Genomic DNA, 14,588 nt, shown 5'->3' with positions numbered 1-14,588 from the left:
TGTGGTGACAGTTGTTTGCTTCAACTAACGTTGTTTGGTTTGCTTCATAAATGGGAATCTGCTTTACAATATCTTATATTGTTCTACCAATCACTTAATCGCGACTGCACTATGATGGATGCATTAATATACACCGATGCGACGCCAAATAGTAACATCTGTTTGTTCGGAAACGAAAAAGATCGACTCCGGTGGGACTCGAACCCACAACCTTTGAATCACTTCACTAGTGTTAGCCTAGAAGTCCAATGCGCTATCCATTGCGCCACGGAGCCACCTGTTGCACGTGGTGGGACTTAGACTATATAAAGAGCCACTCAGTACAGTGAAGAACCCTTGGTAAATTGGTAATACTGCATGACTTTTGCCAAAACAAAATTCACTTTCGTTTTCAGCCCACAACAATTATAATCTATATCGTTTTATGCAGTTCCTGTTGTGTTCAATTCAATGTAGGCTACTTTTACTCTGCACAGGGATGAATATCCTCTTTTAAACCCCTCTTATAAAAGCACCTTTTTAGACTTGCTTTTATTAATTTTATGGGTGGAATTATTTGCCTTTTTATTGTATTATTTATTTTATACATATTTCAATGTTGTTTATTATTATCATCTACTATTGCTTCTCTTTTTCTTAATATCTGCATTCTGTCAGGAACGTTTTTATTCCTATTTTATTTTTGTAAAGCACTTTGTAACCATGTTTAAATAAGTGCTATATAAATAAATGAATGAATAAAGTAGCCGATCATATTCCATTATCCCATTACACTCCCTCCACAGACTTTCATTTTGGTAAAGTAAAGCCTTTTCTCACTGAACTGTAAACTGTGCAGACATTGATGGGTCGGTGGGTGTGCTCTTGGTGTGCCCCTATGTCGTTTTAGTCGCTAGGTGTCGCTAAACGGTCATGGATGGCCTCTAGGACACAGGCGCAGAGCTGTTGTTCAGCCCCGTGGATCATGGATGTATTAAACCTATTAAACCCGTTCAGCCCGCAACAGCGCCCCAAACACCTTTCATTACCTCCGCCAAGGAGGTTATGTTTTCGGTGCCGTTTGTTTGTTTGTCTGTTTGTTTGTCTGTTAGCAGGATTACGGAAAAACTACTGGCCCGATTTTCATGAAACTTCGTGGAAGGGTGTAGCATAGGCCAAGGGAGAACCCATTACATTTTGGAGCGGATCCGGATCCGACTCACGAACAAGCAATAATAGCACGAACCTTGGCGGAGGTCTGCGCTCTCCGAGTGCCCTTCTAGTTTAACAAGTGTCAGCTTTATTCGTTTATTGATATCATGTATTAAGCTACGTTCAAATTATTATTTTTCTTTATTTTGATAATAGCCTACATCAGTTGACAAGATAAGAACTCCTTACCTTGGCTTTCCAATTCCACCTAACGTTTGCTTGAATATTTAAGACTACGATTTATTATTGAACAAAATGTATGTACATTTTGTAAAATAAATAAATAAAATGTGGAAACTAGAGAACATTTAGTTTTTTATTTGGTTTGTGTCGAGAGGTGTTGTTTTTTTCCCCCAATGTCACAAAAGATTATGTAATTTATGGTGTGCTTATGGAAAATTCTCACTGAGAATTCCTTATTAACGTAATTCTTATACTGTCGAACTTCACAATTCATAAAGCAAAGTTTTTGAAAGGTGCCCCCAACTTAGATTGTACGTCAATTTATATATACATTACAATTTATTGTATATGGTGCTCAGCAAGCATTATTAATGTTGAACTGTTTATATATGATTGAATTTTGATTGCACATTTACAAGTTTTTCAATAATAAAAATAATAGTGTCAAGCCTGCCAGAATAACAAATAAGACTTCCGGGAAAAAAATGTCTAAATAAAACTTGCTGCTGAGTTTTTTCACGAATACAAACAAAAGTACAAAAGTAAAAATGAAGAATATCTTTAAGGAGGAATCTGTGATAAACATGATGATTGCGGTGAGCACTTTTAGACAATTTTATTGTTCTACTCACAACAATACTCACTATTCTAAGTATTTTTATTTTCAAAGGTTACAAATTACACGCTTTTATTTTGAAGGAGGAAACCTAACGTAAATCACATAACTGCCTGTCTCATTCCACTCTCTGGCTAGCTCAGGCTAGCTTGATACACTTCTTCCATGGGCCTACGCAGTTCATATGCTTTGTAAATCCAGACGAGGCGAGAAGTTTTACTTTTGCCAAATGCCTTTAGTTAGACTACACCTTTTCGTTTTAGGCTGGCTGTCAGTGAAAGTGACGCATATTCAGTCAAATAACATTTTTCTACATTAGGCTTATGTCATTTAGCCAAACAGCATCACCGTCCTCTTCTTCGTACCGTTGCTTCTGTTTCACGCATGCGCGGTATGGTAATGTCTGATGTCCGTAACAAATATCCATGAAGGTGCTTGTCTAAATTAGCTCCTTCGTGCATCCGTTAGCTATCCTGCTAGCTGGCTATTCATTAATATTCTAATTTTAGACAGATGTACGCATGTGCGCGATGATTTCCGGTATATGGGACAAGGGGCAGAAGTGTAGGATGTTAAGTATCTTGATGCCTCTTCGTCTTTGATATGTCCTGCCATTAGGCGGAAGTGTCTGGGATTCTAGTCCATCCATCCAAAAACACTCATCTGATAACGGACACGGAGCGAGTACCGTCTCTTCCCACCGTACACCCATCGCTCGCGCTCCATTCAGTGTCGCCGTGCACCGTTTAATTTAGCGTATCGCCACGGGACATGCTCCCTCAGGTTAGGCTTCCACATCGCACCACACATGCCTAATTCCTGACAAAACCCGCAGCAGGAGAATAGCGGAAAAGCGGATAACGCTCCGAAGGAATCTATTTTTCATGACCGTGTTTCATCGCAGGTCTACGCAGTCAACGTGCAGCCTACGACATTTTATTTTTTATTTGTTCCCATTCATCCATCGTGGTAGCTGGACTGTAGCCGCCTCCCCGGACACAGGAAAGGATTAAGTTACTGCTGCTAGCGGCGGATTATTTTATTGGCCTCCTCCTGTCACGCCCGAGTCTCCGGCGTTTCTTTCCCCAATTAGGAGAAGCGCTCGCTCCAAAACCCAGGTATTGTACTCGAACATAATGCATGTGTAAACTGCGTTGCCCTTGCTGCTTCCTCGACACGTCCCAGTCTGGGATTAGATACACCGTAATACACAGCCTGTCCTTTGTTGCTCACTGTAGTTGCCTAATGACTCTTTTCCAAACGCACCTTTTCCATTCTTCCTAATAGGCCGCTATGTTAGACTGATGCTGCCTCTTCTCCATTACGCAAAAGAACCATAGTAACCCCTAAAATAAAGTGTATAAGGATCCTGTGCCAAATAGGGGTTTGTGTAACAATATGGAAATATAATAGTAAAACCATAGGAGATGAATATAGCATTATATAAGCTCACTATTGAGTACCACAGATACACTTTGAGTCCTTGTAGGAGTGTTACAATGTTTTGTCTTCCAGTTGCACTTGATAAAACCGTGTGGTTTTGGAGCCGATATGTTATAGGCCTCACTCTCATTTTTAGGCAAAGGTAGACTAGCCTGTATACCTGCTGAAATGTAATTTGCTTTGACAACTGTGAAGCATTAGGTGGCAGCTCCGTGGATATAGAGTTACACTCCCTCCCCTCCCTCAGTGGTCAGCTCTGCGTGCCCAACCCCCTTCCCTTCCCTTCCCTTCCCTTCCCTCCCATGTTTTGGTTTCAGGCGGATCATGCCCTTTTGTCCACTGAGGCCTGACTGTACTTTAGAACAGCCTCCCAGTATGAGGGGAATTTGCCTGCTGGTTTGAATAAGACCTTCTTCATTGTTAACATTCACAAAACGCTGGTGAATGGTGATTTTAGCCATCTGGATGCACTCACAGAAAACCACAACATGGCAGAGCTATTCACCTGATGAGAAACATAAGGATTAAACTTGGCGTACTGGTGAATTCATGGTGCATTCATAAATATAGGGATGGGACGATACACTTATCAAAAGATACGATTCGATACAACCACGATACGATGTAGCCTAATAACTAAAAGTTCAATGACAACAAAGTCTGACTGTGCAGAACTGTTTATTTCTGAGCCGCAAATCTTTCTAGCGATGGCATTGGCTTTCTAGAATGTAAACAACAATTTAAAACTATCATTACAAAGTGAAAATAATTTAACTTCGATCGACAGTTTGTGAAATTGTGATGGGCAAGCCGTCTCATTTGTGATTACTACAGCAGAATAAAATGTAACTAATATCACGATTCATTTTTCTTCCCCACGATACGTATTGTCATATTTCTGTATTGTGATGTGTTACATTTTCGATATATCGTCCCATCCCTACTTAAATATTACGTATTATGGCCATAAATGATTGAATTATGGGATACAATTATTGCAGAGCCATCTGCAGTACACTGTAACTTGACCCTCACCGTTCCTCAGCTCATTTCCCCTTCAAAATCTGCTATAATAGAAAGTACACAGAACCATTTTGCTCTCTTGTGTTTGCTTTATCTAATTCTGGTGTCGTATTTTTCTCCCCAGTCATGTCTTTCCGAAGAGGCGTGGTCAGACAGAGCAAGTTCCGCCACGTGTTCGCCCAGGCGTGGAAAGCGGAGCATTGCATCGACGACGTCCGGGTGTCCCGCGTCACGTGGGACACTTCGCTCTGCGCCGTGAACCCCAAATTCATCGCCGTGATTGTGGAGGCGGGCGGAGGAGGGGCCTTCCTCGTTGTGCCCATCAGCAAGGTGCGAGCTCCTCCGCGTATCCGACTTCACTGCATCCAGCATAGATAAGCAGTGGATCAATATTTTAAAGTGGCTCTGTCTTGTGTCCTATCTCCCGGCGTTATAATGATCTTAAAAGACTCTGTCCTAGTAAAAGCAAGTATGTCAGCAACTCTTCAGAGTCTTACCGCATGCCTGGTTAACGCATATTCAGCACTTTTTAAGTTTCATGACAAATAGCGGACATCGGGCAAAACCTGTACTCTTAGATTCCTGCAGTGTGTTAAAACTAATCTGGCGAAATGTCACCGTGTTATGATTTGTGCTTTTGTTTCTCCGGTAGAAAAAAGATGGTTTGCACTCAGAAAGAAGTAGGCTTTCCAAACCTTTAATGTTCTCATTATGCAAATTTGAGAATTTTCTATAAATGCAGAACAAAGATCATGCACAAACGTTTCAGCTGGTGCCTTCCTCAGTGTGCAAGCTTCAAGAAGGCACCAGCTGAAACCTTCGTGCATGATGTTTCTTCTGCTTTTATAAAAAAAAAACTAGCATAATGACAACATAGCCTAACCTAACATAACCTACTTCTTTTTAAATGCGAGCCATCTGTATTTCTACTGAAGATATTCTTTTTTTTTTTTGTGATCCATTTTTTATTGATATTTTAGTATGAAACAGAGATGTGGCCAAGCATTCATTTAACAATAGAGAGGAGTGAACAAAAACTGAAGATATTCTACTGTTTTTTTACGTACCAAACAAAACAGCGCGGTGATTCCTTCCACACACTTGCTTTTTGTTTCTCCCGCAGAGCGGCAGGATCGATCAGTCGTGTCCCACGGTGTGCGGCCACGCGGCGCCCGTGCTGGACATCCAGTGGTGTCCTCATGATGACAACATCATCGCAAGTGCCTCAGAGGACTGCACAGTAAAGGTAGGCAACACCTACAACACACTGTCCATCAGGGTTAGACTGAGATATGGGGCTGATACTGGCTTTTTAGTAAATATCGGATACCAGTCGGTTGACACTGACCACAGGTACATAAAACCAGTCTGTGAAACCTGCAGTGAATTTTTATTTTCTTTGCACATTTTATTTATTCATTTAATAATGCCTTTTGTGAATTCGTCATTTAAAGGAAGTAAGCTATCCCAGAGCTTCCCTGCTGTTGAAGAGTTGCTAACCCAAAAAGCATTTCATTAGTCTGGGTTTCAGTGGAGAGTTTTAGTGTCCCTTGATCTAAATGCTATTTCAGAGGCTTTTCCATCCTGCCAAGAATAAAACTCTGGGGGAAACTTTGAATACTTGTAATTTTTTGGCATGAAAATGGAAAAATGTAAAGATATTGATATTATTATTGGCGCATATAATCTATTGGCAGCTTCAAAACAAAAATAGCGGTATCTGACTTCAAAAACCCATATTGGTCGAACCCTATGAAACTTGTATTTGTTATATTTCCATGCACCTGGATGGATGCATGTCATGATACACATTGTAATGATTAGTTGTCAAGTTATAATGGCGCTGACACACTCCTTAAAGAACATTCGATTGGATTTGAGATGCCAATCTGACCGCTGCACCTAAATCGAATATCAGCTGAGTTCTCTACTCCAGCAACAGAGTTTATGCTCCAGTGTCTTGTTGTTTGCAGGTGTGGCAGATCCCAGACGGGGGCCTGACTGGTCCGATGACCGAGGCCGTCGTCACCCTGGAGGGACACAGTAAAAGAGTGGGAATCCTGGCCTGGCACCCAACAGCTTTCAACATCCTCCTAACTGCAGGTAAACTCACCTGTCACCCCCTGCTGTCAGTCTGGGGAGGGGTGTTTGAGCTAAATTCTGTTTGCAGAAAATGTCTAAAATATTTTCAGTTGTTTTTGACTAAATTGTTCAGAAAATGATTTAATTTCAAGTGATGACCTTTATTCTAAAGCAAGGCAGTTGTTCCAACTACTGGCAAACTTGTAGTAATTCAGGTCCTCCATAATTTGTTACAGAAAAATAACTTGGATTTTCTGACGGTTTTAAATACGACCCAATGAGATCACTAGACTGGACACTGCATTTCTTTGGAAAGCTCTTTCAGGCCTCAACTGCAGTGCATCTGAATTGTTATGGATTCTTCTGTGTATTGTGGATAGTGTGGCTGAATGAATGAAATGTCAAAGTAGTGAGACTTTGGAGGGAGTATATTGTCCTGAAACCTCCTTTAATACCGCCTTGCATCAAGACTAATATGGTTCATATTAGGATAGGGAGTACTTCTTACTAATTTTCTATTGATCTCCAGATGGGAAATTGCACATGAGATTCTCACTGAAATACTGTCTACGTCTTTTATGCACAGCAGAAGCAGGGTAAAAAGTAATTTAGACTTTGCCCCTTCCAAGTCTCAGTACTTTGACAGTAGTTAATATTGTAGTGCATTGTGCAACAGAGAAAAAAGGAAGGACACATCAAAGGAATAAACCTCAAATCTCATGATCTACATGTGTCATACTTGAAGCAGATATGTCAAATTTAAGTGAAATTTGCCAAATAGGAAATTTACAAGGGCCTTTATAGCTTTGCAGCAAAGGGCCATCTTTGTTAGATTAAAATAAACAATTTAAGCAATTGCTTTTGAATGAATTGCTTTCAGAAAGAGTGAGTCTTTGTGGAGTTAGTTTTTTTTAACCACCTTATTGTCCGTCTTTATGAAGGGTGCTAACGATCCTGGAGGGTGTGTTGTCATCGGTGTGCTAAACATTTGACATTAGCTGACAGCCAGAGCAAAGTGATGTATTCCCACCCATTTGTAAATAGTGAGAGTTGAAGGACAGCTCTAAGCTTACTCAGCTGGTGTTCTGTGACAGCCAGTTCAATTACCACTGCATTATACAAGCAAGGAATTGGATTTCCCTCCTCAGCAATTCACGGTATGCAATGCAAGTTTAAAGGAGAATGTGGTTAACCTGAAAAATAATTACACTTTGTGATATAACCACCGCATTTTGTGAATTCATTTAAAAATATCCCACACAAGCACACCATATAATTAGCGCACAATAGTACAGTAAGCACAGTGTAAACTTTTCATTTTTCAATATGTTTACCCTGTGTGACTTTGTTAGCCGTCACCTTCTGACATTACATGCTTTTTTCCGACTCTATTTATAATCACAAATAAGTAAACATTTGTCATTTTTTGATGCTCCTAAAGCAGCCTAAGCATTCAGGCTTTGACTGTTTTGTGTCCCACTCCATATTGTGTCTACATTTGTGCATGTTTGCCTTTTGATGTTAGGCGCTGGCTCGTAAGCCCCTATTATTCTGGACATTCCCCGGGCCCATACACTGCCCCACTACACTGAATGTTGTGTCCCTCTCTCTCAGGCTGTGATAACATGGTGTGTGTGTGGGACGTTGGCACCGGGGAGCTTGTGTACCAGCTAAGCGATGCCCATCCAGACCTGATCTACAGCGTCAGCTGGAACAAGGATGGCAGCGCCATCTGTACCGTCTGCAAGGACAAGGCACTGCGTGTCATCGACCCGCGGAGGGGCACCGTCCTCAAGGTGAGTTCACAGCTTTGCCATATATGCAGATGTATACAAATGAATGTAAATGTGAGTCTCCCTCTTCACTGACAACCATAAATATTTTGCCTGTAGCGTGTAATGTAGACATGATAAACTGATTTTTATTATGCGTGCCAGAAGGGCATCTGCATGTACTGATGCTGCCAAGAGACTGTAGGGTTTTCACAGGTCCTTGTTGAACTGCACCCATCTGAAATAACTGTTAGTAACCTTCAGTGGCTGTCCCGTGGATGAAAGAATGTGCTTTGTGGTAACAAAATATTGACTTATGCACACATTGTAGTTACATAAACAGAAAGCAGCAATCACATATTTGATTAAACTTCTTTACAATAATCACTGCAATTACATTTCAATTTCATTCTAAAATGTCATCGTCATTACGTGTTGTTCTCTGTCCAGCCTATTAATCTCGTCACTCAGCAGTCATGATGTTATCCAAGACTGTAAACAAATGAGTCATAACACCTTCCTACTTCAGACCCTTTGTGGTCTAAATAAGTGGTGTTGCATTATTTGCCAAGATGCTCACAGCTGGCAAGCATGCAACTAGTGCTAAGATAGTTTTCACGTGCTTATTCACATTTTAATTATGACACAGCATAGAAAAAATTAAATAGAAAAAAATCAGAATTATCTTCACAAAACACACATTCTATTAATAGAGGGCTTGCATGCTATTCCTTTTATTTATCTCTTCTTCCTAACGTGACTCTCAGGTGAGAGAGAAGGTCCACGACGGCACCAGGCCAATGAGAGCGGTGTTCCTCGCTGACGGGAAGATCATGACCACAGGCTTCAGCCGTATGAGTGAGAGACAGCTGGCCTTGTGGGATACGGCAAGTCTCACCCGTCGCCTGACCCGTCTCCTTGACAGACACATAGAAGCAATTACAAACAGTATCATGCAACTACACAAGGCAAAGACCCTCAGGTCTGAGGTTGTCAAATCAATGGTTATGTTTTTTTTTTTCTTACAGAAAGATCTCTCTGAGCCAATGGCAGTACAGGAGATGGACACGAGTAACGGGGTTCTTCTACCCTTCTATGACCCTGACACAAACATGGTCTACCTGTGTGGAAAGGTATAGCCTGAGGATTCTGTGAGGAACACAAATTCACTCAGTTGGTAACAGTTAGTAACCATCCCCGTCCATGTTTGTTTCAGGCCGCTTATCTTCTGCTGTCTTTCAGGGGGACTGCACCATCCGGTACTTTGAAGTGACCGACGAATCCCCGTATGTCCATTTCCTCAGCTTGTACAGCAGCAAGGAGCCTCAGAGAGGAGCGGGCTTTCTCAGTAAAAGAGGTGTGGATGTCAACAAGTGCGAAATTGCCAGGTAAATGGGTTTGGTTATGATGTTTATGTCCTTGATATTTGATGCTTGATCTTTTGTTCTCTTTTGCACTCCTCCTTCACACCCTTGGCACATTGGATGACTTTTTTTAAACTTTGCCTTTAAGTAGGATCTCTCTTCTTTCCTTCTCCTGGGTTCTTATGTCAATTTACATATCTCTTTTATCCATTTGTTGGTCTTCATTTTGTGTAATAATTTGCTTCAGTTTTCTCTTGTTTATTTTAACTTATTTATCTCTTTTTACCTACCATGTTGGTTGGTTTTTGGTTTTATATCTGTGGCAATTTTCTCCTGCTTTTAATATGGGCACATGCCTGTGGTCTTACTTAACTCAGTGTTTTGCTGCTTATAATATGTGAAGCACATTGTGCTGCATTCTGTGTATGAAATGTGCTGTACAAATAAATGATGATTGATTGATTGAAGTTATCTCTTGCTATTCTGCAGGTTCTACAAACTGCATGAAAGGAAAGTCGAACCCATCTCTATGACTGTACCACGAAAGGTAAGCCATGCATACCCTTTAAAACATGCAACTATAAAACAGTGAGTTATTTATTATGACTTATGGATTATGACAAATATGACTCCAAGCTTGCTGTATGCACAGCATTTGTAAGTGTATGGTAAATAAATTCCCTATATTTCCCATCTCCGTCTTGCAACCTCAGTCAGATCTGTTCCAGGGAGACCTTTACCCTGACACAGCCGGCTTGGAGCCGTCTCTCCTGGCCGAGGACTGGATTGCTGGGCAGGACGCGGCACCCCTGCTGGTCTCCCTGAGCGGTGGGTACACAGCTCCTCCGTCCAAGCACAGAGACACCCTCAGGAGCAAGCCCAAGCTCGTCTCGCAGGACTCCGGGACAGCGGCTGCCCCGCCTGCAGCAGGCAACGCAGCTGCTCCCATATCCACCTCAGCCGCCAAGGAGACAGAGGCAGAAGTAGCGTCACAGCCAAGAGCGGCCAAAGAGACGGATGGAACATCTGAGAGGCTGAAGAAAGAGGTAAGATAAAAGAATGAATCACTGTCCTACTGACCTGACTGACTTTTTTCATGGCCAGAGGTTATTTCCTTACCACTCTCTTGCTCTCTCTCTCCCTCCTGCTCCCAGGACGACGTGCTGAACGAGTTGTTAGCGGAAATGAAGGCCTTGCGCGCAGTTGTCCTCGCTCAGAGCCAGAGAATTGAGCTGCTGGAGAGGCAGCTGGCTCGCATCGAGGATGGGGACGTATGAGTCGGGAGGGAGCACCGCTACACTCGAAGGGCATTCTTACTTAAATCCATAGACCATAGCCTTACTAGAATCAACAGTACCTTAAGCTGTGTGAGTGGGAGAATGTAGCTTGAAGTGTAGGGTAGTAGTGACGAACTGTAAATCACAGTTGCCTAGAAGCAGGTCAACTATAGCGAAGGAAAAGAGACCACAATTTGTTTCTGCAATTCTTATATAGACAGTGGGTGAAACGGATGTCATCTGCATAGAGTGATTTTGGCCGTGAAATAATGTTTTTTCTTATGAAAGAGTATTATAGTAGCATTTTGATGGTGCATATAGTGCAGCTTTTGAGATTTGCAAAATCTGTCCACTTGGTTAAAATGATTTAGTGGCATGATATGCATCTTAATTTTGAAGGGCTTTGGTGGAGTCACATGTCACAATGGAATCACTGCCTCGTGTGGATGATTGTACGAGGTGGTGATGAACAGCATTTTATTAAAGCAAGTGGAGACTTCACCCTGAATTAGTGTGGCATAGCAAAATGATGAATTACCTGCAATGTTCTTTTTTTTTTTTTTTTTGTCCTCTGAAGCACTCACAAAATGTATCCATTAGGGCCGTTTAATCAGGTAGTTAAAGCTGCTAAATTGTGATGTCATATAAGACCTGATATCGTTGCGTGGCTTGTGCTTTGTTTTACTACTTCATCATAGGAGTCTATGTAAAGGTTAAGGGTAGGAAAATCTGTCGGTACACAAATAATGATTTTGATAGTGAGAATTGTGTGAATGACAGCCGATGCAAACGTAGTTGAATATTTATGTATATTGTAATTCTGTGTGGTCTTTGCGTTCAGAGAAAAGGTAACACTTGTGATCTTGTACCTCATGTTGTCAGGAGAGAACAACAGCTTTGTGACGTCACAGAGACGAGTTCTCTGTGATGTCATAAGGCCCAAACTCAGAGCAGTAAGTTATGTGTCCACTGGGAACCTCTCTTCCCAGCGCTGGCTTCCTTTTCCCCTTAATTTGGTTGGAAAGGATGCATTGATGTCTGTTCCCGACAGCACTGGGAGCTTGGCAGGTTTTTAACATGTAGAGCGCTAGAATTAAAAAATATTTCAACTTTTACCAAAAGAGCGCCACACTTCACACTTTTCAGTAGTTGCTCATCAGCAAAAAGAAGCGTGGTCAGCGCTTCCCCCAAGCATCTGTTTAGAGCTGTAAGCTAAAAGGGAAGTTCCCAGTGGACACAGGGACGAAGGTGTGCTACATACATAGAGACTAACACTAGTTCCGGTGACTAGCATGTTGAATAAAACACACTAAATGTTATTCAAAACAGAAGTTTGAGTGTTTCTAAGGCACAGAAAAAAGGAAGTTACAATGAAATGTGAAACATTTTCTACAGTTTGAATTAAGTCAAACAGATCAGTAGAACTATTATAGTCTTAGGCTAATGTAGAAGCAGTTTTGTATTGGTGTTTCAAGATGGAAGGCTCTTTTAGAATTTTTTTTGTTTGTTTTTTGTTTTTTTGGCGTTACACTTAGACTTTTTTGCATTTATCTGTTACCTCACCCTTCAGTCACGGATAGTGTAACCTATGGTACATTCCATATCCCTTGATTACTTAGGTGATTTATATTTCTTTATGCACTGACTTCCCAAAACTTTTATCTGTGTGGTTGTAAACCAGTAGCAGATTCAATGAGACTACACTGTGCAAACCCAATAAACATTCATTCCTCCTTTTGTATTTATGGCTTTTTATTAATGATGATGAATATTCTGTTCATGATCAAGTATTAGTGGAATTTGCCCCCTTGGTATAAACATTGTCCAACTTATCATAGAACTCTGTTCTCTGGAATGGTATACATATGTAAAACATAATTTCAAACTGTATGCAAAGGAACTGCTGCCACACTTTACTGTAATTAAAGATGAATAGATTTACAGTGCCAGAAAGTATGCAACCCCCTTGACTTTTTCTGCATTTTGTGGTATTACAGCCTGATTTCGCATTTTTTGTAAAAACACATAACCAATAATGTCTAGTAAGTGTTTTTAAGAAGTGTTTTTATTATTTATAATTTTTAACAAATTAGTTACAAATTAAAAGCTGAAATGTTTGAGTCAATATTCAACCCCTTTGCAGTGACACTCCAAATTGACTTAAGGTGCATCCAAATTCCTTTGAATGTCCTAGAAATGTATCTACAACTTGATTGGAGTGATCTGTGGCCAATTGAATTGACCGGACAAAATTACAAATGAAGCACATACATCTACACATGGTCCCACAGATGACAGTGCATGTCAGAGCAGAAATTACCATTAAGTCTGAGGAACTGCCCAGAAAATTCAGAGACAGACTAGATCTTGGGAAGGGTATGAAAGTATTTCTGAAGTGTTGGGAATGTCCAAGAGCACAGCAGGCTCCATCATTAGGACATGGACAAAATATGGAACTCAGAATCTTCCTAGAGCTGGTCATCTGACCAAACTAAGCAACCAGGCAAGAAGGACCTGGGTCAGGGAGGAGACCAAGAACCCAAAGACCACTTTGACAGCTACTGAGTTCCTTAGCTGCGATGGGAGATTTTGCCAGGACAACAGTCAGTGTAGCACATTCACAAATCTGGGCTGGATTTGTGGAAGGAAGCCAGTCCTGAAAAAAGCAACAAGGCCTCCAACAAAAGGGGTTACAGACATGGGACCAACTGTTATAGAGAGCTCTTGACCTCAGCTATCATGTGAGTATAGTCAACAACTGGGGGCGCTGTCAAATATGGGTAAAATATGGTTAAAATTATTTTATTTATTTATTTTTTATTTAACAATTAGATATTTAAAATCTGATTACACAAATGTGTTTACCATCCCCTCAAACTCCTCAGTGTACTCTCAATTCAGTATTTACAACTTTCAATTCTAGGAAAAACACTAATATTTTTTACTGCTAACTACAATTCCCTAGAGCCGCGCCATGCAGCTTGATACAAATCGCCACCACAGTTGTAGTTCTTCCGGTTTGCAAAGTAGGGTTGTAAGTAGGCTCGTAAAAAGATATATCTACTGAATATATCAAATATCTAGTACAGCCGAACTAGTAATTACACTGCATCTAGATGATCTATGTTAAGAAAAAGTAAAGATGTTGGTTTATTTCAGATATTTTAGCCAAAACAGGAGTCGAACGTGCCAAGTCCACCCACAACAGCCCTTCCGTGAGCCACGTCATCCAACGTGTGTGTGTGTGTGTGTGTGTGTGTGTGTGTGTGTGTGTGTGTGTGTGTGTGTGTGTGTGTGTGTGTGTGTGTGTGTGTGTGTGTGTGTGTTCGACTCCTGTTTTGGCTAAAATATCTGAAATAAACCAACATCTCTCTATATGGCTCTGCTCCTGTGGGTCGTATTAGAGGGTAGGAACAAACGACCTATGTGGTCGTTTTTTGGGGAGGACAGTCTCGAAAAAAGGCATGTGACAGGAGCTGGGAGTTTGCAAAAACACTTGTGACAGACTCTAATAGCATGACACAAAAGATTCTGTGGTCTGATGAAACGAAAATTTAACTCTTCAGCCGTAATGCAAACCACTATGTCCGGGCAGGGCCAGATTAACCAACCACAGGGCCCCTGGGCACACATGTCC

The 14,588-nt window shown here is 41.2% G+C and overlaps 1 protein-coding gene and 1 non-coding gene across 2 annotated transcripts; one reads left to right on the top strand and one right to left on the bottom strand.

Annotated features, from left to right (window-relative positions):
• Positions 1 to 183: 183 nt before the first annotated feature.
• Positions 184 to 275, bottom strand: trnar-ucu (transfer RNA arginine (anticodon UCU)). The gene is given in 2 exon segments: positions 184 to 219; positions 239 to 275. It is a non-coding gene; the product is annotated as a tRNA-Arg (tRNA).
• Positions 276 to 2,497: 2,222 nt separating this feature from the next.
• Positions 2,498 to 12,684, top strand: coro1b (coronin, actin binding protein, 1B). The gene is made up of 11 exons (XM_071898832.2): positions 2,498 to 3,108; positions 4,581 to 4,786; positions 5,580 to 5,702; positions 6,430 to 6,559; positions 8,153 to 8,334; positions 9,078 to 9,197; positions 9,339 to 9,443; positions 9,553 to 9,698; positions 10,164 to 10,221; positions 10,388 to 10,720; positions 10,829 to 12,684. The coding sequence occupies exons 2-11, from the start codon at positions 4,583 to 4,585 to the stop codon at positions 10,949 to 10,951; spliced, it is 1,524 nt and encodes a 507-aa protein (XP_071754933.1). The 5' UTR covers positions 2,498 to 3,108; positions 4,581 to 4,582; the 3' UTR covers positions 10,952 to 12,684.
• The last annotated feature ends 1,904 nt before the right edge of the window (positions 12,685 to 14,588 follow it).

The sequence above is a fragment of the Centroberyx gerrardi genome, chromosome 23 (genome assembly GCF_048128805.1).
Source record: "Centroberyx gerrardi isolate f3 chromosome 23, fCenGer3.hap1.cur.20231027, whole genome shotgun sequence".
Classification (NCBI taxonomy): Eukaryota; Metazoa; Chordata; class Actinopteri; order Beryciformes; family Berycidae; genus Centroberyx; species Centroberyx gerrardi.
The sequence above is the reverse complement of the archived record's forward strand: the minus strand, read 5'-3'. Positions and strand labels throughout refer to the sequence as shown.

Excerpts from the sequence above, each read along its gene's own strand:
- coro1b (XM_071898832.2), top strand. The coding sequence starts at position 4,583 with ATGTCTTTCCGAAGAGGCGTGGTCAGACAGAGCAAGTTCCGCCACGTG. Across the intron at positions 5,703-6,429 it reads CAGAGGACTGCACAGTAAAG|GTGTGGCAGATCCCAGACGG; the intron begins GTAGGCAACACC and ends TGTTGTTTGCAG. Across the intron at positions 9,198-9,338 it reads AGCTGGCCTTGTGGGATACG|AAAGATCTCTCTGAGCCAAT; the intron begins GCAAGTCTCACC and ends TTTTTCTTACAG.